Here is a 27,435-nt window from a genome sequence, read left to right on the forward strand (position 1 = left end):
TAAAGAAGGATGACTTTCCTTCCCCAGGTCATGCTGCTTTGTGACAGCTGGAGAGCCAGGAATGGAACCCAGTGGTAGGATGATAATATGTACAATTAGAACCACATGCAGCTGACAACAGGGGAACTTATTTTAGGGAGGCTCACAGGGAAATAGCATGTCACCAAATCTTCCAGGGTAATTTCTCCATTATTAGCTTCAATTTAAAGAAAAGCCAGGGCCTTCCCTGGTGGCGCAGTAGTTAAGAATCCACCTGCCAATGCAGGGGACACGGGTTCGAGCCCTGGTCCGGGAAGATCCCACGTGCCGCGAAGCAACTAAGCCCGTGCGCCACAACTACTGAGCCTGCGCTCTAGAGCCCGTGAGCCACAACTACTGAAGCCCACGTGCCACAACTACTGAAGCCCGCACACCTAGAGCCCATGCTGTGCAACAAGAGAAGCCACAGCAATGAGAAGCCCGCGCACCGCAACGAAGAGCAGCCCCCGCTCGCCGCAACTAGAGAAAGCCCGTGTGCAGCAACGAAGACCCAACGCAGCCACAAATAAATAAATTAATTAATTTTAATAAAAAAGAAAAAAGAAAAGCCGGGGTGAGCAGGAATCCCAAAGAATAAAGGAAAACATGAGAAAGACAAAAATGTAAGCACCTAACAAAATGAACAGTGGGAAAGGCCTCCCTTGTCTCAGGGTTCTGGCTCAGGGGCTCCTTGTCAGAGAGGCCTTCCTGGACCACGCCATCTCCAACTGCCCTCACCTCTCCGCCACCACTCACTGTTCCTCTAAGTGGAGTTCCTTCCTTCATAGCATGTATCATCTCCTGACATATTTAGGTATATTGTTTATTGCCTGTGCCCCCAACTGGAAATGTAAGCACCATGAAAACAACAGCCTATACCTATGTTTGAAACAAAGCAGGTAATCATTATTTGTTGAACTGATACATGAATTAATGGAATCTCTCTCCCCTCATAAAAAGTTTTAATTAAAAACACTTCATACCAGTATTTTTTCATTGATCATATACTGGTAATTGTGGTTACAAACAGGGCAGGGCTTTTTTCCAGGCCATCCTGTATAAAATGAGCAAGTAAATAACTGAAAGACATCTATCAAACCAGCAGCCCCCGAAGACAGCCCTTAAGCCAGCCAACACTAGTACGCTTTTCTTCTTCTAGCCTTAATGAAACTATCAGATAATGAGAATCAGCACAGCTGCTTATGGATTTAGATTCTTGGTGTTCATTCTACCCATTACCATTCTGAAGCTTTCTCCATGGTTCCAAAAAATGGCTCCGCCAGGCAAAAAAAAAAAAAAAAAATCCCTACCTCCTGGATTTCCACTGTCCCCATCCTTTCTCACTCCCAGGACCCTCAGGAGCGCCACCTACCTGTGACCTTACCCAGGCTGGTGTTCAGGAAGTCAGGCCTCAGCTCCTCAGCGCTTGCAGACTTCACGACAGAGTTGATTGACGATAAGGCATTGATGAGCTGGGAGTTGAGGGAGCCAATCTGTGAGCGAGGTTCCCCAAAAGCTTCTGCCAGTTCACTATAGTTCTCAGTCAGCAGCGCCTGCTGTTCTGCCAGCAGCTTCTGGACACGCTCAATGTAGTGATCCAAGCCTGTCACCACTCTGGACGGAGCCTGGGGCTGGGGGCTCTCCACGAACTCTCCTACAGGCTCATCCCCGACCCCTACACTCCGCCGGCTGCCTGCGGGCCCCACCGTCAACTGGGGAGGACCACAAGCTATGGTCCTCATTTTCAGACCAACCAGATAGTTGTCGTTAATACTGATCTGCCCCACGCCCGACTCTTTGGTCTTCACAGAGGATGGCCTGTCAAACCCAGAGCTGCCAGAGAGCACCGTTCCAACTCCGACGGACCGCATCTTAGCGGAGCTGACGTCCTTGACGCGGCCTTCTCCGACCGCCACAGTCCGCATCTCCACAGTCCGGGTGCTGGTGTGCTTGTCCATGGTGCTGAGGGAAGTGTTGGTGCAGGACTCTGTGAGGGTGGCCATCTCGGTGTTGGTGAACTGGGACACCTGTTCTAGAACCGTGCTGCTGTGCTGGCTTGTGGTTCGAGGCACTGCCATGACAGCAGCTTCCACCTGGCTGACGGCCTCCGTGTTCACACTCCGGGAGGTGCACTCCCTTGGGGAGCAGACGATCACATCGACAGAGCAATCTCCGCAGCCGATGGAGCGGACTTCTTTGAGATTCAGGTTGGTCTTGAGGAGTGCCAGGTCGTTCACAGACTCCTCCGTGTTGCTGCCTGTTTCACAGACGCTGATGTCCACACCCACGCTCTTGTCACACGTCCCCACGGACCGCCCAGTACATCGGTCATGCATTTCCACCCTTTCCTTAACAATCCACCAATTCATGGGCAGCTCAGGCCCCACCACTTTATTCTCACGATCGGGCTGGCAGGAGGTGCCTACGCTATTTGTCTGCACGCAGGTCCCGACACAGGCGTCAACCACGTCCACGTGACTGCCAGCTATTTGGTCTCTTGTGGGTACCACTGCCTCCACCATCTTGCTGAAAACAAGCGGCTGGGCCATCGTGGCTTTGTCAACTTTTTTTCTGGAGCCAGCAGCTTGCAGCTCTTGCTTGAGTTTAGTCATCTCCCGGTCATGGGTGGTTTCTTTAAGCTGTACTTCCAGGCGATAGATCTTTTCCTTTAAGGCTTCTATGGTCTGCTGTTGCAGCTCAATTTCTTTGTCAGCTTCAGTAGTCACTCCAAGCATGGCTTCTGTCACGCTGACCCCAGAATTCCTCGTCTCGGTGACTGTGCCTACAGCAGCATCCTTGCAGGACCCGGCGCCCCTGTGGTGCACAATGCTGTCCATGTTCTCATCAGCACCCACAGCCACAGACTGGCGCTCTCGAGGCCGACACTCCCCGTTCTCCCTGAGCTCTGAGGAGGCCTCACAGCTGCTGTCCTGGATCTTCTGCTCCAGGGCCTGCACGTCTGCTGTGAGCTGCCGGAATTCCTTTATCCTCTGGGTGCTCTGCTCCGCACTCTCCATTTCTTCCTCCTCATAGTCAATGTATAATTCCCCGCCACTTCTCCGGGTCCTGGAGAGGTGTTCCAGCTGGGACGCATTCCCAGCACTGTAGGACCTCTTTCTCACACCACAGACATCGTTCTGGGATGCAGCTCTTTGGTTTTTCAGCTGTGAAGCCAACTGCCTTTTCTCCTCTTGCAAGACAGAGATCTTTACCTGGAGCACAGGGATGGTTCGCACCTGCTCTTCTAGCTCCTTCAGGCGTTTCAGGGCAATGGCCATCTGCTCACGGATGTGCTGCAGGTGCACGGGGCTCACGTTGGTCACCGGAGTGGAGATCCCTGAGCTCAGAGGGCTGTGGCGGATGGAACTGCCCATGGAAGAAGTGGTGGCAGCAGCTGGGGCATAGCCACCATAATCCCCGTTGCCTTGGTAGCCATTCTGATGCTGGTGCATGGCAGGATTGTGGTTTCCAGAACCCGTAAATGAGGAGAGGGAGCTCGTGGAGCCCATGCCTCCAAAACTGGCCAGCCTGGGCCTTCGGAACTCACCAGGTGCCACCTGCATGGTGACTCTCTCCTGTTCGAGTCTTCTCCGGGTCTCCATCAGTGTCTTGGTGACATGAAGGTTGTGCTTTGGGAGTTGCGGGGATGGTGGTGGCAGCTGTCGGCTTTCTGGGATGGTAAGAAAAGTGGGTGAGGTCTCCAGAGGGGCAGGTGGCCTTGGGATTGGACTTGATGTAACTTCACTTTGGGCTAGGAGGAAGTTGGGGCACTGCTTGTTGTCATCACTGTTGGAGGATGAGAGGGATTCAGTGGAAGTCCACACACCTTGATGACTAGGTGTAGCCCTGGTTTCTGGGCATGGCACAGATGGCTTCCGTCTCTTCTGGATGTTCACTTTCTTGATGGTGTTTCCTTTCTGTATGTCATCTACGTATTTGAGGAAATCTAAGTCTAGTTGATAACCATAGGGGGTCTCCACAAAATAAGGACCTTTTTGTCCCCTGTCATGATCTCCATAAAGAACATCATCTGCTTTTCCTAAGAGACAAAGAAGAGAATATTATAATGCCATGTAATACTCATAATGGTAAAAACTAACATTTGTCGTATGTTGCAGTGTGGTAAGCTAGTATGATTTAAGAGTTGACAAATCTATGTTCTAACCCTGAATCTACAACTTAACAACTGGGTGAGAGAGTTAACAAACCTCTCAGAACTTCAGTTTCCCCCTGAGTAAAAATGCAAATACAAGCATTTAAATCATAAGGTTGTTAAAAGAATGTAATGAGAAAATGATTTTTAAGAGCCAGGCACACAGTAAGTCCTTACTAAATACTTGATTTTTTAAAAAAGAATGCATTAAAAAGACTGGAAAGCATTTTCAAGTTGATCATTTCTTTCGCCGTCTACAGTCCCTTTGAAGTATAGACAGCAGTCATTATGACTCCTAGTTTATAAAGTGTACTCTGAGGCACAAAAAGCGAGAAGTCTTAAAGTAACAGACCAAGTCAGTGCAGATCCAGGAAGCCTGGACCTGAGTTCTCCCACCTACTGCTCTTTTGCAGACCGTACAGCTTTTCTAACTGGTGGCCAGCATAACCCAGTGCCTGACCACCCCCACAAGGTCACAATTTGCCTTGACACCTTCCTTGCAGAGAAAGCTGGGACACAGGGGACACTGAGTGATTAACTCCAGCAGCATGGGGGCAAGAACAGTTGGAAGACAGACTTCACCTATATTGTGTGTCTTCCCATTTAAAAACCAAACCAAACCCTATCCCACCAGAGGAAACGTTTTTTCCTCTTTGACTTCTTTTGGACAAAACATTCACTATTCCAAGAATACCTTGTTTTGCATTTGTGATGGATCCAAACAGATGCAAAGGAGAATGAAAATAAGGGCAAACCTATACTCCAAACACTGGATCGTGTGGCATTTGATAAATGCTACTTCTGGCTAAACCATTTAGAAAAGGAAAACAGGAATCTTTCAAGGCAGAGACCTTGCTGCTGACCTGAGCTATGCATTTCAAACTGAAAAACAAGGCCGTTTTTGTTTGTTTAAATTGCAGGATTAAGTAATGTGTTTTCCTAGAGTCATAATAACAAGATCTGCATTTGAGAGCTATGGGAAGGATCCCAAAGTGATGAGTAAAAATGCAAGCCATCTGTACCCCTGCCCCTATCCTTGGGTGTAAAAGCCCACCTAACTGCTGTCAAGGTCCAGGTACTTCCAGCAATTTGGATTGCTGACCTGTGCTTCCCACCCTTGACAGTGCTGAATGTGACACCCGACAGTGTGAAAGCTCTGAGGAAACCTTTTACCTCCACTCCCCCTCTTCCCTCTGAAACGCTGGAAAGAAAAGTACAAAAAAGAAAACTGCCAGGCAGAGGAATAAAAAGGTTATGTTCTCTTCGTGTCCTCATTTAAAACAACATTAAATTGTTCTAGCTGTTACAATCTGGCCATTAGATTTCAGTTTTAAACCACGTGGAAAAAGGACTCTATTTGAAAGAGGTGCTCAACACCAATCATTCTCTAGCCTAAGGAAGGGTAAGCTGATGAGGAGCTCTGCGCCCGGAAACTTGTGCTCAGGCTAACAGAACGTGTCTTCTTTCCTTTTTAACTCCACAAGGACAACTCTCTCTCCACAATACTCTCTCAAAGTATGCAGCCAGACCTGTTTCCAGTGCTGCCTGAAATTCCATCAGCAAAGAAAAACGGCAGGCTTGGGTGTCAGACAGATCTCACGGCACGGGTTGATTCTAAGCTGGGCCGGCCTAGACCCTCCCGGCCGGGTGCTCCCCGCTGCCGCCCGCCCCGCTCCCGGGCCGGCGGGGACTGCGCCCCGGGGGAGGCCCCGTCACCCGCCCGCTGGCCGCACACCTACCCGGCGCCCGCTGCGCTCCCGCCGGCCCGCCGCCCGCACTCCAGCTCGGGGGCCCAGGCTCTCCACCCCGTCAGCGCAGGAGGGTGGACACTGGGGCAACTCGGCCGGCGGGCCGGGCGCACACGCCATAGGCCGGGTCCTCACCAATGAGGTCGAAGCGGCTCGCCGACCCCACCCCCGGGCGCCCTCAGCTACTCGGCGGCCCCCGCTTTCTGAATGCAAACAGGAAGCCCGGAGCTTTTGAAAACGTGTGTTCTTCTGGCCAGTTTTGCCAGGAGTCAAAAGAAAGCCGGCAGTTTCAATGTCTCCACAGAGAGGCTCTGTCTTTGCCGCACAGGTCCCTTCTTCATGAAAGGGTGTGTGTTCTGGTGTGGAAACTGGCGGCCTCGGTCCTGGGCCACCTGAGGAAGCCGGAGGCACAATGGGCCCCACTGTTCTCTGTGGGTTCCGAGAGCACCCGCCGCGGCATGGGTTCCAGAGCGGGCGGGCGGGCGGAAACCTTCCCCGCGCTCGGCTCAGGACAGGGATCAAGGAGTTATCCTTTAACAGTAATCTCCACTGTGCCTTTGCCACGAGTGAAGGTTTCTTAGAAAATAAAATAAATAAAATAAAATAACTTTTTAAAAACCACTTTGCTTGTTAAAAAAAATCACTATGCTGTACACCTATATATAATATTGTACACTACTATAATATTGTAAAGCAATTATACTTCAAAAAAAAAAAAAAGAACACGATGAGGAATACAAAAAAAGAATGTTATGTACGGACCATCTAAAGAAAAAAAAAGTCACTCATATCTCACCATCTAGTGGCAATTGTTAGTATTTTGGTAGAGCGCTTAGATTTTTCTGTGTATGTCTTAACATCGTTAATTTTCTCACTTAAGCATTTTCATTAGGAAAGGTTAATTTTCGTTGATTTCTCCTCAAAAACTTTTTTTTTTTAATGCAGTAACGTCAGGATTAAAAAAAAAAATCACGTCCCATTTTTCAGCGAAATTCAACTGGCCCATCTTTAGCTATTTCTGAAGTTCACAAAAGGCACAGGTCATGACGAATTACCCCTAAATGAACTTTGGACTTCTAAATCAGGGAATCAGGAGAGGTTAGAATTTAACCGTGTTAAAGCTTGATCAGACTGTTCTAAGGACTTGTAATCCAAATTTCATTCTCCAGCAACTAAAAAGCAAGATGTATCCTCAAGGTGTCATTTTTCCAAACAGTTGTCCACAGTACAAATTATTCTACCATTAAATAAAGACACCTAGTGTCATGATTATTTTGTCTTCTGCTTTCTAGTGTACCTTTACATACATTAACACAAATACAGCACTTATATGCCCTGATTGATTTACCAACTTTTTCATATATGTCTGTCTTGCCTCTCAGTACTAGACTGTCAGTATCTTGAGAGCAACAAATTTAATTTTTAAAAGTTCTTTCTTTGCTCTCCCTTCCAACCACACACATGAATTAACAAGATGCTGGGGACTAAGATGTTTTATAATGTTTACTGAAGGAATAACTGCATATACAGTACAGCAGAGAACCTTGAAAAACATCTAAATACTCTGTAGTCTGAAGTTGCTTGTTCTATATTAGTGTTAAGGACATTTCTTACATGATGCTGTTTCAGTGATTATCTTTAGGTTGTGGAATCATGGTGATTTTAACGTTGTTCTTTATGTTTTTACAAATTTTTACAACACATAGGTATTCATCTTTTAAAAAAATATGATTACAAGAAGTCACTGTTTTGAAGCAAGAGGAATGTATTGAAATAAACTCCAAGAAAGCTCATTTGACAGAGGGATGTACGGGGCAGTCACAGCAAAGATAACTAGATGTTCCTCAGTATGTTACCTCGTTCTTCTACACTAATAGGACTCTCTTTGGTTAGTTGGTCAAATATAAACACTATATTTCCCTAGCCTCCTTTGCTGTTAGTATGGCCATAAGCAGATATGTCATGTAGCAACTCCCAAAAGCCTCCCCTAAAAGACACAGGAATTGTTCTTTGACAGCCTTTCTCTTTGTTCCTTCCTCCATCCTGCGGCCTGGAATGCAGATGTGATGACTGGAACAAAGCACTGCTATCTTGGACTATGAGATCATACTTAGGGACGGAGGAACAAGGTGCTAGAAGGAACCTGGGTTTTTAAGAGCTTTGTGGATCAGAGCACTACACTGCTCCTGGAAAGCCTACCTCTACACATTTATGTGAAAGATAAACTTTTATTTTGTTTAGCTACTGTTTGTTTGGGGGTCTCTGTTACTTAGAGCAAAACTGAACTCTAATGGATACAGTACTCTCTCCCCAGTGTACTTCTTCTCCCACTCACAAAAAAAAAAAAAAAAAAAAAATTAAGACCAGATCTTGAAAAGAAAAATGTTTAATGATAAACTGGGGGAGATGTTACATTAAAACATTTTCATCACAGAAAATTTGATAAATTCAAGAATAATTAAGGATGTGTAAAAACAACAGTTAAAAAAAAAATCTCTGAATGGGTTATAAAGGAGACTCTTAACTTCCTAAAAAGCCTTTTTGGACTAACAGAGCTATGCCTGCTTACACAAAGCCAAAAACCACTGGCTGTTATCTGCAACTGGAATCCGGAAAGTAACAGCTTCTAACGAAATAGTCTGGAATCAGAGGGCTGTCCCTGGTGTTTACAAGAATTTTCTGAATGTCTGGAAATCCAGTGGTAGAGACTGCTCCTGGCACCACCTCTACCTTCATTATATAGCATTTATTGAAAGCTTAATTGGGTGCAGAAAATGGTCCTATTCAATGGAAAGAGTAGGAGGAAGGATTTACAAGAAATAAAATGAGGTACAGTTTAGCTGTGAGATAAATGCCAAACACCCTAAACATAACACTAAGTTAGGTCAGTTACAAAGGTATATTATCAACAAGCACAATCTGATGATATATGAATAAATGATCAAAAACAGAACGGAGTTAACCAGGAGATGAGTTCTGAAGACAAGGTAAGTGATGAGAGAGTAAAATGGAAAGACAGGTAGGTGGTAGGGAAGAGCCAGGCAGAGCCTGTTAGTGCAGTTCAAGCAAAGACGAGGCTAGAAGAGAGGGGGATGACCAAGTACAGGAGAGGACACCACACTGGGTCCTCGAGCAGGGGAATCTCGTCCATTTAGTCACTGATAGACTGCATGCCGGGCCCTGTGCTAGGGGGCTAAAAGGCTCAACAAGGATCGTCTTCATAGCTGTGTGTGGATTAAACTGAGATAGGGAAAGAGATTAAATTCAAGGGGATCAGTTAAAACGTTATAGTACCCAAGCGTGACGTGAGGACCAAATAAAAAAATGATTCATATATTTAACTTATATTTATAATCAAGATTGATTAAAAAAAAAAACAATTTTGGTAACACCTCTCTCTCTTATTACTATTTTCCAGGTACTATTATTGTAGGAGCTGGGGACACAGTGTGAACAAAGGAGACAAGGCCCCTGTTCTCACAAGGCTCACAGTCTAGTGGGAGGGGGGTAGTGCATAGAAAAATAAATAAATAAAAGGCAAGGCAGAAGTGAAGCGAAGAGGCGGAACCACCAGAATTTATATCTGTGTGCCAGGCTAAGTGGATGGGCTTCTAACAGTGGTCCACGTGGCTTCTCAGGTTGCCGTCACCTCTGGGTCGACCAACTTCCTGGACACCAAGGGTCAGAGTCCCTCTTCCCTCTTCTCTCCCCCAACCCAGTCTGTACAGTTAGCAATTTGCGGTAACCAAACACCAAATGTGACAGCACCAACTAGAGACAACTCCCCAAGTCCAGACCAGATTCCCGTGCGTTCAGAGAAAAGCTGAAATCAACAAACTGATGGTAATTCTACTCTTTAATTATATGTTTGCTACCTGTAAAACTAGAGCTCTGTGACAAGGCAAGTGTATAGACTCAAGAACAATTTGAAACTTTCCTTGCAATTTTTCTGCATTAATAAAGTGCAATGGAGATATGGCTATTTCAAAAGCCATTTCATTCAGATTCATAAAGCATTATATGGTTTTAACTTTTCAAGGAAACTAAACTTAATATCCAAATATTTGGTTTGGGAAGACATAAAAAGTAATGTACTGGCCAGGAGGCAGAAGATTAGAAGAAACTAGTCTGGGAGTACTAACCTGCTAGTGGTGTTTCTCAACTGGGGGTGATTCTGCCCCCAGGGGATATTTAGCAAATTCTGGAGACATGTTTGCTTGCCACAACTAGAAGAAGTGGTGCTACTGGCATCTAGTAGGTAGACGCCAGGAATGCTGCTAAACATCCTACAATGCTCAGGAGGGTCCTACCTTTCCCAACAAAGAATTATCCAGTCCAAAACGTCAGTACAATCGGCCCTCTTTATCTGTGGAACCCACAGATACAGAGGGTCAACTGTACTACGTCATTTTATATAAGGGACTTGAGCATCCACGGATTTTGGTATCCCTGAGGGGTCCTGGAATCAATCCCCTGTGGATACTGAGTGCACACTGTGGTGTTGAGGCTGAGAATGCCTATGCTAAAGACAGTGAGCAGAGTAAAAATTCACATATAGCAACTGAGAATGTGGCCATGTAAGCTGTGGTCTCCAAGTCTTCCTTTTCTCAGTGGGACCACACCATCATGCTTAAGTGACAGGGTAATAAAAATGCCATTTTTGAGCCAGAAACCACTAACTACTTTTCTACATACACTATCACAGTGAGCCATTCTTTACTATGAGCAAAAAAACACTGGAGGTTTCTGAAATAATGTGTCCCGGTGAACTTTTAAATGGACAAAACTTTGATATTATTACTCTATCTATTAATTAGGAGACAATGACTTCTTTGTTCTGGTTTCACTGCTGCAAACTCTAGGCCCAATTACTGACTAATGGTGGCGTGAAAAATAATTGCACCTATGTGCCAAGACTTCCACACACTCTTTATGTGTTTTTCTTCACCAGATAGTCTACCTGACTATTGAAACTGAAGAACTCTTCTAATTCCCATTACCGTATTGTCCCCTCTCACATGAAGCATGAAGTTTTTGCCTTAAGAGCTGAGTCAATCCCCAAGAAGCACATAATTAAACATAGATTCCCATACTTAAAAGCAGCAGAGTGTAAGCATCCTGCTGTTTGAAGCAGTCAAAAAGATTCGACATCAGTTAAGGCTGAGAGGCAGGAAAGAAAAGCAGTAGGATCAACTCAGAGATGAACTTTAAGAGAGAGAACTTCTCATGAAGTTAATTACTCAGAGTACGAAAGTAATTGAGCTAGCAAATCAACTTTTCCAGGCATGGAGTAGGGGATGAAGAAGACAGTGAAGTGGAACAGGTCCTTCTGGACAGGTTTAACTGGAAAGCTCTCCTGATGACACTGTCAGCATTAAGACTGAGACACAAGGAGCTTCTCGTACCAAATCTATTAAGAAATACCATTTGTTAGAGAACACACAATGAAATTCAGGATAACAATGTAAGTGTTCCTCATTCTGTTTTCCAAGAATGTATGGCAGATGAGACTGTCTCTTGCTTTTTCATTTACCAAAGAGTTATTTTTATATCTGCTCTTTTCCCCTCCTAGCTAACAAATCCATCCAATCATTCATTCAAATGATGAGCACCTATTAGATGTTAGGGCCTGTTCTATAAAGCCTGAATCCCTGTTCCATGGAGTTTATACTACCTACCTGATTTCACCTAGACTTCTTTGCAGGTTGCAGCTGTTTTAAACAGCTACCCAAATGCTTTGTTCAAATAAAATGACAACATGAAGAAAAGCAAAGTGCATGCCAGAGTTCATGCGAAATACCAGGCCAACTGACACGTCATACGTAGCATAACTCAATTTTACAGGCTAGGTTTGTTTACGTGGCTAAGTTATAATGTGTTTTTTTTTCTCATATCCGAAACTCTTCGTAACTCCTTTTGGCTTCTCCCCCTAAATATTTAGATTTCCTCTCACAGCTGATCTTATCTCTGCTTTTGTAACCTGTCCCCACAGACATTAACCTGCACATCTTCCATTGTCTCCCATCACTGCTCCTCTTCATACTGGTCCCACATTCCAGGTCTACCTGTTCCCACACCCCAGAGAGGGAATTTGACCTAGGGAAGATGCAACTGTCAGACTGAAAGATGAATTTATTCTTTCATTCAGTAAGTATTTATTAAGAACCTACCATGTGGCAAACACTGCTAGGGGCAAATCAAAATGGACAGAGAGCCTACCTGGGTAGAACTTGTGAACTATAGGAGACAGACAAAGGATGCATATATAAAAGCAACTGTGATAAGTGCTGTGAGAGTAAAAGACAGGATTATGCTAGGGCAGAGCAGGGATCCCACCTGGGCTGAGCGCAGGGAGTGTTCTGCCAGGGTGCTGTATTTGAGGAGTCCACTGGGCTAACAGTGTCGGGGGGTGGGTGGCGGGTGGGTGTCTGGCAGGGAGACTGGGATGGCAGAAATTCTAGGCAGAGAAAACGGCATATGTGAAACCTGCCACTTTTAGAAACTGAAAAGAGCTTTGCATGATAAAGAAAACACTAAACGAGGCAGAGAAGGGACCAAGCCCCAATCACACAGGGCCCTGGGAGTCAGGTCTGTGGTTCTCAAGTGCATCAGGTAGCTGTTGAAGGGTCTAAACACGGGAGTGAAATGATGAGATTTGCATCTTAGCAAGGCTGATCCAGCTAGATGCTGGAGTATGTATTAAAATTCTCTTCAGCGGCCTCCATTAGGTTTTCCATGGGCTGTTCAAGTCCCTGTGAATTTTTCTTGTGGTATCACAAATTCCTTTGCACTGTGTGAGTTTTATTTACTCAACTAGATAAGTGCTAGCCATAGTGTTAAAACCACCAGAACTTAGAGCCTGCCTGCATTTGGCGGCAGCCTGTGGTCCACATCTTCCCCCCTAAACTATTCAAGAGGAAACTGAGAAGGCCTGACAAATCTCAGCTCCTCTGGGCAGAGCTAGAGACGGGGATCAGTCCTTGTACTCATCCTCTGGGGCTCTATCTATGACCTCATTCTGCTAATAAAAAAGAAAATATTTTTCTTTAAACCAACGGATGACTCACTGCAGAGAAAAATGATGGGATTTCCTTTTGAGAAGTATGATAAATCTAATCTGGGAGGAACAGGGGTGGCATGAGCGAGGGCAGGAAGAAAGAAGAGAGGATATTTTAGGGAATGCAGGCTCTGATTTAGCATGTTGAGAGGCAGAGCACAAACTTGCTCTATATGTGAAACTAGAATGGGCACAGCAGGGACTGAAAATGTCTGCGTAGCAAAGACAATGTTGACCCTGGCAGCCAGCAAGTGTCTTCGTGGAGGAGAGAGGGAAAGATGGGTGGCATGCTATTGCCAAACCATAGTGCTCCCAGCCCCAGCCCCTACTTCTCTGCCCACGCTGACCAGGGCCTGAGTTACCCAAGGGAAGGCTAAAGACAAAGGAGAGGGTCTAGGAGAATGTAAGCAATACACTCTGAAAATTCAAGACTTCTACCCACTACATGGTCTCTGACAAGCTGAATTTCAGATCGGCTTGCCTCTAGTCACCTGAGTGTTCTGCCCGCCTGCCTGACAAGGAACTTGCTGCAGGTGACCCCTATTGCCTGAGGTGCATACAACCTTTAGAACTCAGATAACAGGTGGTACCTACTAGTTATTAATCTCAAGTGTCAGCGCACATCAGATGAGCTATTTAAAAACAGTGTCAGGGGTCTAGTTGGCTCCAAAACTCTCTTAGGTTCCACTGTCCAAATCTGGGATAATTTGGGCATCAAAATAGTATGATTAATGATAGTAGCAGATTTCAATCCACTGAATAAATCAGGTATCTGTGAGTCCATAATGCTATAAGAAATATATAATAGAGTGCCAATTTATAGTTCAATAAATAAAGAAAGAATCATGGAAACAGAAAATCACCATTTAACAACGATTATTAACAGTAGCTGACTCAGGCAGGAATCATCAACGGTTGCTAAGTCTAGTGTGTAAAGATTTCCTACTGAAGAACAGGATATTGGTGTGGCCTCAGAATGCCTCCCACAAAATACGTGTCAATCACAAAGAGAAAAATGGTGATGGTATGGTGCAGAAGGCTGACCAAGAACCACGTGGACCCGGTGATCAAGGCTACCAACACGTGCCCCTGAGGTCATGTTCTGAGAAGAGCACAGCATCATTTCTGTTGAGTTTCCGCCCGGAAGGCATGCCTGAATCTGGAAATGTTGATGGATCCTACCTGAAAGACATCCTACAAAAGGACAGGTCTCTCTTTTTTTTTAGGCTGCGCCATGTGGCTTGTAGGATCTTAGTTCCCTGACCAGGGATCGAACCCAGGCCGCCGGCAGTGCAAGCGTGGAGTCCTCATCACTGGACCGCCAGGGATTCCCCAGGTCTCTATTTTTATTTTATTTAATTTATTTTTTAAATAGATCTTTATTGGAGTATAATTGCTTCACAATACTGTGCTAGTTTCTGTTGTACACCAGAGTGAATCAGCCACATGCATACATATGTCCACATATCTCCTCCCTCTTGAGTCTCCCTCCCACCCTCCCTATCCCACCCCTCTAGGTCATCGCAAAGCACTGAGCTGATCTCCCTGTGCTATGCGGCTGCTTCCCACTAGCTATCTATTTAACATTTGGTAGTGTATATAGGTCCATGCCACTCTCTCACTTTGCCCCAGCTTTCCACTCCCACCCCGTGTCCTCAAGTCTATCCTCTATGTCTACATCTTTATTCCTGCCCTGAAACTAGGTTCATCAGCACCATTTTTTTTTTTTTTAGATTCCATATATATATTTTTAAATCTGTCAAGGTCATCAAAGAAAGGAAAGGCTAAGAACCGTTTCAGATTGAAGGCGATTAAAGAGATATGACAAATGCATGTCTTTATACACATACACACACACACACAAGCACATACATACATGCAAAAAGAGACAGAGCAAATGTGGCAAAATATTAACCACTGGGGAATCTGAATCTGGATGAAGGAGGCATGAGAGTTCTTTTATAAATTTTCTCTAAGTTTGAAATTATTTCAAAATAAATTATATAGACATAGATGATAATAACCTCCTCTACTGATGCCTCCAGGATCTTTGGGGTACGTGAGAGCGGTCAGTGTGAGTCACCAGGGAGCATGGCCAACACTCTGCAGTTGCTCATATGCAAATTATGCTGCCTGTTTCATATCAAGCCTAACGTCTCTGCTCTCCTATATTACATATTCTTTGAGGAATTTTACATTTGCTTGAGGTATCCCTGGAAACTTATAGAGCTTCTCAAATATTAATTTTTCAGATTGGTTGCCAGGAGCCCCATTATAGAAAATAAAGTCCAAAAGTTCCTTTCTGTTGCATTAAATGTCTTCAACCATTTTGCCCCAATCCAGCACTTCCCAGTTTCCTCCCTCTGCCCACCTCCCCACTCCGAATCTCAACCAGCCAAGCAACTTTAAGCCTATCTGCCTTTGCTTACTCTGTTCCCTCTACCTGGCACGCCCTTCCCCAGCTTCTTCCACCTGTCAGAATTAGCTGCTTTCACCTTAGGGGCCCAACCCAAATATCCCATCCTTTGTAGAGTCTTCCCTTATCCCTAACTGCTCTGTCCTGGAAAGAACTGGTCACCTTCTTCCCTCCATTCTCCTAGAACTCTTTGCTAATACGTACTGACCTGTGTTGTGACTGCCAGGTACATGCCTGTCTTCCCCCACCAGACTGTAGGTGTGCTGGGGGGCAGGAACCAAGCAATATTTTTCTATCTTTCAGTGCATAGCATGGTGCTTGGCACACAGCATGCTCGGTATTTGGTGAAATGAAAAACCCCATGTCTAGGCATGTACCAGTTAATTAAGTATGGTGGAGGAAGAGCTGTAGCGATTAAAATCAGGCACTCTGGGACCAGACTGCCTGGGTTCGAATCCTGCCGCTGCCACTTTCCAGCCATTGGCAAGTTAGATTCTGTTCCAGCTGTATAATTGGGAAAATAATAGACCTGCTTCACAGTGTTTTTGTGGAGCACTTAGAGCTATGTCGGCAGCCTACTATTATTATTTACTATTATTGGACCACCCTCTGTTGTTTGGTGAAGCACATAATAGCCCTGGCATCCAGATAGTCCAGAACTCCTCTCCCTCCACCCTGCTTTTTCTCCCTCTACCCCACAAAGCTAGGGTTTGAGGTATTTGTGATGCTTTTCAAAATCGAGTTTGCTAAACATCTAAATTGGTTTCTGCTGGCTGAGGGAGCTGCTGGCTGGGCCCTGCAAGGGATGTTCATGTGTATGTGTGTGCACACTAGGGCTCAGGGGAGTGGAGTGTGGGTGCTGGTTAGGTATACAGGGAGCCCTAGTCCAGCATCAATTATGCATAGGAAGGAAGTAAAATAAAACAAAAAGTAAAAGTGGACAAACATCCCCAATCTTTAAAAGTATATTACAGGGCTTCCCTGGTGGTGCAGTGGTTGAGAATCTGCCTGCCAATGCAGGGGACACGGGTTCGAGCCCTGGTCTGGGAAGACCCCACATGCCGCAGAGCAACTAGGCCCGTGAGCCACAACTACTGAGCCTGCGCGTCTGGAGCCTGTGCTCCGCAACAAGAGAGGCCGCGATAGTGAGAGGCCCGCGCACCGCGAGGAAGAGTGGCCCCCACTTGCCACAACTAGAGAAAGCCCTCGCACAGAAACGAAGACCCAACACAGCCAAAACTAAATAAGTAAATAAATAAATAATAAAAATAAAGGAATTCCTTTAAAAAAAAAAAAAGTATATTACGACCAAGTTAAGATATTTTCTTCTCACAATAAGAGGACAAAGGTAGGCACTAATTTTTACCAACAATCTCATTCTTCTATCTCTACTGAAGTCGTAAGAGTAGAGCATTCTTTAACACACTGTGCAGAGACGTGTGCTTTAGAACCACTGACTGCATTTCCATGAATGAAGTCATCCAGAATGGCTTGCCTAAACTTGGGGGCGGGGGACGGTATAATTTTTTTCATAAAACAAGTACAGGAGCTATAAATACTTCCTAGTTCATAGACAAGCAATGGGCAAAAAGGGTCTGGAATTGCACACTCAGCGACAAGGTTTGTACGCATAAAATGAGGGGACTGGTGGAACTCAATGATTTCCAAAGGTTGCTTCCAGACCATGACCCTTTTCACTATACTTCACACAAAATTCCATAATATCGCATGCTGTGTGAGCAAATGAAGGAAGAAATTAATTAGAGCAGTTGTCAGACCAGGTGAACTCATACAGAGCCCGGGGCCTTGCTCTCTGCCCACTCCATTGGGCAGCACTTTCCAGCTGCATGGTAACAAGTGGCACAACTTAACAATCCCCAAATGCAGCTTCCTTTTGCTGCATCATCAGTCCTATCCTGGGCAGGCCTTAGGAGTCCAGAAGCCAGGCTGCAGGTGAGCGGTGAGCGGGAAGAAAGTGGAAAGGGTTACAGTTCCTGGGAATGGAATGGGTGATGTGTTAATAAAGGACACACTGTAGTAAGGAGGACGTGACATTACAGAAGCTGGGAGGGTCACATAATGGCCCTCTTCTCCAGTGTTCAGTGCCAACTAGAAGATGCAGCGACTCTACCCAAAATCTGTCTCGTAATAGTCAAGATACCACGGGCACTTCAGTACTTGTTCTCACCAGCCTCAGCAGTGCTGCCTTCTAATGTCCACTGTCTAATTTAAAGACTTACTGATGAACTAGAGCCTAAATTTGTCATGCACGCACAGATGGGACATAGCTTGGGGACTAAATGCTGTTTTCCAAACTTCCTTCAAAAATAACACGTTGCTCTAAGCATACATAGGAAATGTGCCAAAGAGTAATTCTGTGAAAAGCAGAGAAGCAGCACAAGCTAGGACTTCGGGACAGAAAGGCTTTCCTAACAAAGCATTACAGTTTTTTTTTTTTCTTTTTTTGGGGGTGGGGCTAAAGTAATTGTATGAATCCCAGCCCTTATTTTGTTTTACAGTATTTACATAAGAAAAAGAAACCGGCTTTAAGGCGCACTGAGCAGCTCCCCATTAGAAAAACAGAGCTGAAAACAAATGACCAAAAATGGATTTACCAATAAGAAAGGAAATTCTGGGATTTAAGTAAGCCATAAACTCAAAAACTCAGACCTTAACATATACATACAACCTCTCACTCCCACGACAATGACATCTTTATGTTAGAGCCACGGGCCAAAGCTGAAACTGTCACTGAACCAAAAATCCAGGACTGAGTTATTCTTTCCAGCCTGTAAGAAAAGCAAATATTTTTTATAACATACAGAGCTTGAGTTTGTATTTCACCAACCCCCATCCAAACGTCACACTCTCCTCTATTTTTCTTTTTTTGGGCTTTCTTACTTACCCACCCAGAAACAAAATAACTGTGATTTTCAGCAAGCAGGAAGCCAAGTCTCAGGCCCACTTCCCTCAGCATTAAAGGGCCTGCACACGTTAGCAGGCAAAGAGCCCAGGAGCTGCTGCAGAGCATTTATTTATACCCATTTGGAATTTCCTGACCAACTAACAGCCTGTTGGCCACGGGGTTTAATTCCAGGACTCTCGGCGTCAGTGAGACAGCAAAAACTACCAATGAACGAAACTGCTAGCAAGGATCTTAACCCAGAGGTGAAGACAGACCCCTCCCATGCCCCTGCCAATTTTTCAAACAAACTATGCTCGTATTCTTCAGACACATGAAATGCTAACCTAGAAATACAGCTATAAATCTGCTAATTCTAGGAAGAACACAGACTGAAAGGCGGCAAATGTGTCCTTATTCTTACTGCTTAGTCCCTCCCCCAAACCCTCCAGTGCTGAGAAAAGCTCCCTGTCACAATCTGAGCCATAGCGCAGGGCTGTTCTATGAAGGAAATGATTCAGTGTTATGCTGAACCCAGATTGGGCTTGAGGCGAGTGATTTCTTTTCTTGGTTTATTCTTATTTAATGCAACATGTAATTTGAAGGCTAAAAACACTCCCATTTGTAAACCACAGACCCAAACCTTTTTTTTTTTTTTATAGTTCCTTAAACATTTCATTCCAATTAGATCATGTGACTTTCAAAGACACAGAATTAGTTCCCAAACAAGTGCGTTCTGTTTTAGGGGGATAACATTTTTGAGCAACATTTTGTTTCTGTTTTAAACGTTTACTAAGAATGAGATTTCCCTCTAATGGTTTAAATTCACCACCTAAAAAAAAGAGGGAAAAAAGGGTTCTTTTAAATCTGTTCTTCACTTGTGCCTAAGTATAGTGGGTAAATGTGACTGACTCTAGCGGAATAAAGTTTAATTGAACTCTTCTACAGGGCAAGTAAGCAAAGCTAGTTCTAAACAGTAAAACAGAGATTGACAAAGATTAAGGATGACTCTAAATGGCCTGTTTTGTAAAATTCAAAACGGGACAGCTATGTGGAGAGAGGCAGAGTTTTACAAGAACCCCTGGATTTGCAGAGTCTAACTGGTTCACCTTAGTGCTGGCACACACCCTACCTCACTCCACTTACGTTCTCATTCCATCCGTGGCTCCACACCTGGTGGCTGAGTGCTTTAAAAGTGACTATCTTTGAAACAGACATTTTCCTGCGTGAAGCTACGAAGATCAAACTTTTTAAGATGACGTGGGATTCATTTGGGCTTGTTTTACGCCAAATAAACTGATTCAAAGAGAAATAACAAACTAATAAAGAACAAAGCTTCAAGTGCCAGATACTCTGAAATATAGGATCCAAAAAATTCCAAGTTACTTTACCTAACGACACCACATTAGATAAGAGATTTGAGTTAGATCAATTTTTTCCTTGTTTTTGGACTTAAAAAAAACTTTGAGATATTTATGTACCATAAAATTCACCCGTTTTAAGTGTACAGTTTGATGAGTTTTAGTTAATGTATATCATTGTGCATCCATCCCCACAATCCAGTTTTAGAAAACATCCATCATTCAAAAAATTTCCTTAGGCTTGTTTTATCATTTGCTTTTAAGAGAGAAATGTTCTCCTCTGTACTTCTGAGAAAATTCTGGTATTATTTAGTCACATTATTATATTCCAAACTAAGTATCAATATCAAAAGACTCGTTCTTAAGAATTAAACTGAGGAAAGCATCTGAATGTAGTGTTCCTTAATCCTGGAAAAGAATTCTGCTAAATTTTTATTTTATAAATATGAATATAGTTTATTCTACAAAAAGGTTGAAGGTCATTATTTTGTCTGTGTGTTTCTACGAAGGCAAGGTCTAAAAGAAAAAGTCACTGTATGCAAATAAATGTCTAGTCCTTTATCAAGGATGACAAAAGTTGGGATGGGAGAAGAATTAAAAATAGGAGCTTCTTCTGACTGGAGAGTGTCAGTCACAACGGTTCCCACTGTCGGGAGAAAGACACACCTCCCTGCCTCTACTCTTCCTTAATTTATGTACAGGAGAAGCCACCAAATGAGATCTGGGAGGATGAAGATGTGCTCAGGACCTTTCCTCAGATAGGTGGGGAGTAGCCAGGAAAGGCGACTCCTTGGGAGAGGGGAAATGGGCTGTAGGCAAAGGCTTCTGTGACCCCAGGCTGGCAGACAGTGCCCCAACGGTCCTTCTCCCCTGGACGGTGGCTGCAGGACTTTGAGATGGCAACCAAGCATATCAGTAGCCACAGGTCTGCTGACTCATCCCCCCCATCCCCACCCCAATGAATCAGAATCTCTTGTGGTGGGGACAGGGGCATCAGCATCTTTAGAAGCTTCCCAGATGAGTCTCTGCCACAGCCAGGGATGAGAACCTCAGCTCTAAACCAAGCAAACTCTGCAACTCTTAAGTGTGTTCTTCATCTTGGCTTAAAGGAAGCTGACAGCCAAACTGGGGGCAGCCCCTTAAGCAATTCAAGTAGCCTCAAGGTTCAGATCACAAGTTCAACTACCTTCAGAGTCCAGGTTAATAATGGAAAGGAAGGGGTTCAGAGGGATTTGGGGGCGACCAGAAGGCACCTGTCCTCTCCAGATGACTGTGGCCCTGTGGAAGTACACATCCAGTGATCCAGATCTTTTGACTTTTCAAGATAAGCTGCAGAAATTGGTATTTTTATATGAAATTATCTAATGTAAAAAATCTTGGCAATTAATTCAAATTAAAACAAAACCTTGGGCTGGTCAAACTGAACACACTCCCAGGTCTCAGTATGACACCAAGCAAGGACTTCATGGTATCCATTTGGGATCCAATTTCATTCCTGTTTCCATCCCTTTCCTTTTCCCATTTTCCAGGTGGCCAACTTTTTTTTCTTCTTCTCATTTAAAATTACTAGAGTCCTTGTTGAAACAAATTGAAGACAAAAGACAACAACCAAAACAACAGCCTAGGATCCCTACCACCACTTCTCTCGCAGGTAATATTAAGAGCAAAAACCCTACCTGTAAGTCTTCATCCTAAAAAGAGACAGGTTGAAAGCAAGATGCTCTGCCGTCATGCTCATGAAGGATCTGCGTTAATTGAGACTTCCCCATAACCCCTAAAGAATTCAAATACCTTATCACACTACGTAACCCATCCTCTCCTCTCAGACTTGTGACGGGATATGACACCAAAACCTGGGTGTCTAAGGGAACTGCAGTGACGGAGAAAAGTGGGCACAGTTCCCTTCCTCACCACCAGGGCTCCTTCTCTACCCGCCTCCCTCGTAGCCCAAGGAGGCTGACAGGACTTGAAGGGGGTTAGAAGGACAGGGCAGGTCCAGCAAGGGCTTACAGTTCTTTCCCATCCTGTTAGGTGTGGACAGCGTTGGGTGCTGGAAGAGCACTCCTCTTTACCTGCCTGGATTAGAAGGATCTGCGCCTAAAACTTAACATCAGGGAGATTTTCCAAGGAGAGGCCACAATCAACACCACAAGGGTGTGCCCCAGCGGAGGTGTGAGATTCCAGCTGGGAAGCTGAAATTAGGGAGAGGATGCTATGGACGATGGGCCTATCTTAAAAGGCCAGAAAAGAATCCTCTGTCTTTGTTAAACCTTACTCAACAAAGTGCATTTCCCCAAACACATTTAAGGTTTAACACTGGAGTCACACTGAATTTCTACGCGTTGGGTTTTTTTTATGGTCTGGGTTGCCTCATGATTATTACTTTCATTAAGTTTAAACTAAAGACTTTCTCACAATATATTTTCATCTGAGATTTGAAATCAACATTTAAAAAAGCCAAATGACAAAATGAATTGGGGCATCAAACTAAAGGATTTAAAACTTTACATGAGATTACCACAGAGACTATAAAGGCTGTAAATGATGAAGCAGTAAGGACAGTTTATTTCCTCCCATCTAAAAGGGGTGACAGATCTGTAGAGACCTTCCCCAAAAAACTGTGGGTGAGAAGGAAGGTAGACCAATGGCCATACTCCCACCTTAGAGGTCACCAGCTCAGGTTCTCATCCACAGGTTCAACCAGTCTACCAAACCAGACTAGATAATAAGCAAGAGGAACTGATTGGAGCTCCCCCACCTCTCTCTGGTTGGATTGTTAACAAGCGGAGAAAGGAGCAAAGAAGCCATGGGAGCTAGAAAGAGCTTTCCAAATGGCCTCCGATAATACTCCTCTCTGGATAACCACATCGTACCTGGTCTCCTCTCCCTGGAACTCAAGGCATTTAACAGACAACACCATTTTAAGCCTACCTTAGAGCACGTGATGGAGAGAAAGTATATACTACAACTTCCACTTAGATGTGAGGTACGAGGAGGAAGAATCCAAGTATGTGTGACAGAGTGAAAGCCACCTGTTCATGCAGGGGAAATATCCAGGTGAACAGGCTGGGAGAAAATTGCCAAGAGTATGACAATTTAAGAATGGCAACTGGCAGGGCTCAATTCAACCCCGCAGATTCCTAAGCAGGCACTGTGCCTGTGTCTTGCTCTGTATTAGATGCCCAGCGTTAAGGCAGCACCAAGGAGATGGGCTGCAAAACATCTGTTGGTTGAACACTGAGCCTGCTGGCTATGCTGGGTACTACACAAGCCACAATGGGCATACCAAGATGAAGATGACATGAATCCCACCTCTTAAGACCTCAAAGATTACAGATTAATGAGACACACAACTACAACTCTTACATAAAAGCAAGTGATGGCAACTATTTAACAGAATACAAAGCTCTCCAGGAATAAAGAAGAGGAATGGGCGAATTCCCACTGGGAGTATCTGAGAACACTTGTTGGAAGAGGTAAGAGAGGAAGCAGGACTTGAAGCATAAGAAGGGCTCATATAAACAGATACAGGAAAGACATCCAAGTAAAGAGAATAGTGCTTTGGGCAAAGCCTACAGGGCAGGTAGGAGTGGGAACAGCAGCTGGGATGGTGGAGAAGCCCCTGCTTCTTTCACACCTCTTTGGATAGAGCAGGTCTCTTACTACCTGGAGCCATGGAGAGCTGGGAAGGCCAACTGTGATTTTTGCAGGCATTATGACTGAAGAAACAGAAATAGACTATGATTTCTGTCAAAATAAGGCCAAAAACAAAGGCTCAGAGTAAAGAGCAGAAAACAGAGATTAAAGTTAATGAAAGCTAAAATGTTTGGAGAGACAGAGAAAATAACAAAAGTATAGAAAGCTCAATGACCCTTAATCTTGCCAGCCATCCTTAACAAAACAAAATCACAAAGTAGTGAGAATAAGGCAAAGACAGACCAACTTTCACAGAACCTCAGGGTTGGTCCTTCCACAAAGAAGGGAAACAGCTGCCCTCTGCCTAGTAAATTTCTGTGAAGTCTTTTAAAAGTGAGCTACTGAATGAATGAACTCACTGAACTGAATTATTTCTACTGAGTTTTGTATCATTCTTTCTGGTAGACCAAAAACTATACCCTCACTTAAAGTTACTACTATTTGGAAAGCCTACTTTCTCATCATCAAAGTGTCCAGAGGACAGAAGACCAAGGGATAATGTCCCAGAGGAAAAGCCCCCAGCTCTAAGCCCTCTTTACCTTTCTGGAAGCTTTTCTGTCCTGGATTTCTTCATTTAAAATCAGTATCCTGAGGTGGTGTAAGTTCCAGTGGCTGTTTTCTAGTTCCCAAATAATTTCCGAGCACCCCTTTTAGAGAATCCGCAGCTCCTTGTATGTGTGTGTGACGAATGAGCGTTTAGAAGGCATTGCTCAGGGCCTGCTGAGATTCCTTACAGGACAGGCTGACAGGTAACCAACCACAGAGCTTATGATGTGACGTGACCTTTTCCCCTCACATTGCCAAACAGCTGTCCCTGAGGCAGATTTGAAAGCTGTGTAAAGTGTGGTGCTAATGGAAAAATCTGGTGGCAAAGGGCTTCAGTATTTTGCAATTTTTTCCTGTAAGCTGCATTGCTGGAATGGTTTGACACGCAAACCATTCCCTCCTCCCCGACCGGCTTATGGACTTCCAGGTCTCCACCCTGCCGTGCTATAAAAGTGAGTATACCATCGGGCTGACTCACCACCTGAAGAGGTGGAATACTGGCTAGGGGACATACTGCATGAAGCCGGCAGGTACTTCTACCTCCTCTGCCAGGTCATGGGAAGACAAATCAGGCTTTGTCCTCACAGTTGGAGGGAACATGCCAAATGGGCTGCCTCAAAAGACACTGCCATGGGGTGGCCCTGATTTGAATAAAAAATCCCAGTCAATCAATCTGAAATGCTAGGGAAAAGGAAATAAACCAGCCGTCACTTGGTGGGTATACTGTCTTACATGAGGGGGATACTGAGAGCAGAGGAAGAGTGAACTTTTTTCTGTTTTAGTTAGAAGAATGGTAAGAACTGATGCACGTGACTAACGTTTTAAAGAGATTAAGCAGTTGGGCTTATGAATTATTAGAAATGTCACCTCTCTCTCCCTCTGTTATATTTCTAATCTTGGCATATTCTCCCCCTTTCTTTCAGGAGACTTTTTTAAATTTTTGGCTGTGTTGGGTCTTCGTTGCTGCTCACGTGCTTTCTCTAGTTGCGGCGAGCGGGGGCTACTCTTCATTGTGGTGCACAGGCTTCTCATTGCGGTGGCTTCTCTTGTTGCGGAGCACGGGCTCTAGACGCGTGGGCTTCAGTAGTTGTGGCTCGCAGGCTCAGTAGTTGTGGTGCGCAGGCTCAGTAGTTGTGGTTCGTGGGCTCTAGAGTGCAGGCTCAGTAGTTGTGGCGCACGGGCTTAGTTGCTCCGCAGCATGCGGGATCTTCCCAGATCAGGGCTCGAACCCGTGTCCCCTGCATTGGCAGGTGGATTCTTAACCACTGTGCCACGACAGAAGTCCCCTTTCAGGAGACTCTTAAATATGCCTGCTGTACAGAAACACTTGAAATGCCTTTGCCTAATAGATTGCTGATGCCAGAAAAAGGCACTCAGAAAGTGGACAGGGAAGGGAAAATTTGGCAGGACAAGCTGAATCAATGTTTGCAAAGCTGATGGAATTTATCAACTAAACCAGATACTGTGAGACTAAATTCAGAAAGTCCCATGACTATCACTTGATTCTATCCAACAGAAATCATGTCCAAAATGCAAAAGATCCCTTGGAGAGAGAACTGTTCCAATTAATAAAATCACAGAAAAAGGGGCTAAAATAAATTTAGTACTTGTGACTATTAATAGCAAATTGCTTCCATAAACTATTACTCTAGCACCAGCTCCTTTAAATAAAGGTTTATAAGATGAAATGTAGCCATGTCCACAACCTCTGATCCAGCTGGTAGAAATGTCACAAACCACTCAAATCTGGCTTGTCACAAACAAGACAAAGTAAGAGTACAAAGATTTAAATTTCAGGATAAGAACAAAACCCATGAATCCAATAATTTGTCTCTTGGTCCAGTTCTCCCTCATGTCTGTAGTTCTGCTTTTCATTCTGCTGGTTAGAAAAGCCTTCTGAGTATTACAGAATATTATTCAATCTGAATTTTCAGCCATGGCTTGCTCCAAGAACTACTAGGATTAGAAATCTGGTCACTATTTTTAAAAATCCTCAAAATAGCTACATACTTATTTTTAAGCTGTGAGATCACTTGTCCATATAGAACCGCCAGCTGAGATCACTAATGCTATATATGCAAGTGGCTGCATATTTTAAACACTTCTCTTGTCTTCAGGCTTCATAATGAACTGCAACCCAAAAGCAGAACCAGGCTTATCCTCTAAAACATGAACATACTTTTCCTAAAGCATATGGAATAGAGTAAATCAGTTACAGCACACTCCAAAAATATCTAACAAGGCAGCCAAGGGAGGAAAGATAGAATCGTGATTTTTTTTGACTTAGAACTTCTACAACTGTATGAATGAATCTTATCAAGTCTGATTTCCTGGTTGGGTCTTATTTGAGGTTTTTATTAGAGAAGTCTACTCAATGCCATTTTAAAATATGTTGCCAGAAAAGAGCAAGAATTCATTATCTCTGTGAATTTGAGAACTATGCTAATTATTTTTCATGCCAGATCAAACAGCCTTTTATAGAAAAGGTCCCCAAAGCAGAAACTGTGAGCTTTAGTCACTGATTTTCCTCCAAACCCATTCAAACCTTTCTCAGAAATTGCACAAAGGAGATGAACAGGAATTATCCGGGACACAGGAAGAAGGAAACTAATGGGCTCAACTAGCCCACCCAAAGTTCTTCCAGAAAGAGGGGAAGTGTATAATCAGAAACAAATGTCAATACTCACGATGGGAAGTCTGCGGGTGAGCAGGGCACAAAATATTCAAGTCCTTGTAGGAAGGGCTGTTGTAATCCTTTGCCTCACACTACGCACTCTCCTAATGATAGCAACAGCTCAAGTTCTTAACATAGCCAATCTCCCTGTTGGGCTTTTATTTTGTGTTTTTTTCTTTTTTGTTGGCACCCACAGTGTATCAGGGCAGCAATCGACAACTGAAGGGTACTTTGCCCAGCACTCAGGACTAGCAGGAGCCTGGATTCTATCCTTCCTACACCCAAGTCAGCTGGTACTTGCTGGGAGATAAGTCATCCTTCCTCGGCTTAGCTGGAGAGCTAATCGCCTGTCTGAAATCTGATGCTTAACCCATTATGACTCGCTCATGGTTTGAAGCAAAAATCTTATACGGCGAAGCTGGCTACAGCTTAAAACCAAAGCCTTGAAAGTTTATAAAACAGGCAAGCCCTGACAAGGGAGGGACTCTTCAGAGACTCTTGGGGGCTGGACAAATTCTGGGGTTCTGATTAACCAGACAAGCAAGACTCTTAAAACCCAGGGTCCCTGTTTGTAGGTGGTCTTGGCATTTTAACAGTAATGAAATTCAAATGCAAATACTTCTTACTTAAAAAAATAACTATCTTGGCATTTTAACAGTTATGAAATTCAAATAAAAATACTTCTTACTTAAAAAAATAACTATCTTCCCAAACACCATCACTATAAGAAAATAAATTATTTCATTTATAAATTTCAGTGTGAAATTAGCCTTCAAATAACTAACAACGAAGTTTCATTTGAAGTTGAAATGCATAATGTAATTAAATCCAATTAGTAAACACATCAAATAACAGGATGAAACT

The 27,435-nt window shown here is 44.1% G+C and overlaps 1 protein-coding gene across 6 annotated transcripts in view; it reads right to left on the reverse strand.

The window, feature by feature from the left end:
• The window catches only part of KANK1 (KN motif and ankyrin repeat domains 1), a 192,126-nt gene that overhangs the window by 23,580 nt on the left and 141,111 nt on the right, over positions 1-27,435 (reverse strand). For 3 of the 6 annotated variants that reach the window (XM_036854720.1, XM_036854716.1, XM_036854717.1), the window contains one exon: positions 1,391-4,057. In XM_036854720.1, coding sequence (XP_036710615.1) covers positions 1,391-4,057 — 2,667 coding nt within the window. Of the gene's footprint in view, positions 1-1,390; positions 4,058-18,297; positions 18,429-26,584; positions 26,869-27,435 lie in introns of those variants that run through there. The other 3 variants (XM_036854722.1, XM_036854721.1, XM_036854719.1) reach the window with 3 other exon arrangements.

The sequence above is a fragment of the Balaenoptera musculus genome, chromosome 6, assembly GCF_009873245.2.
Source record: "Balaenoptera musculus isolate JJ_BM4_2016_0621 chromosome 6, mBalMus1.pri.v3, whole genome shotgun sequence".
Taxonomy (NCBI): domain Eukaryota; kingdom Metazoa; phylum Chordata; class Mammalia; order Artiodactyla; family Balaenopteridae; genus Balaenoptera; species Balaenoptera musculus.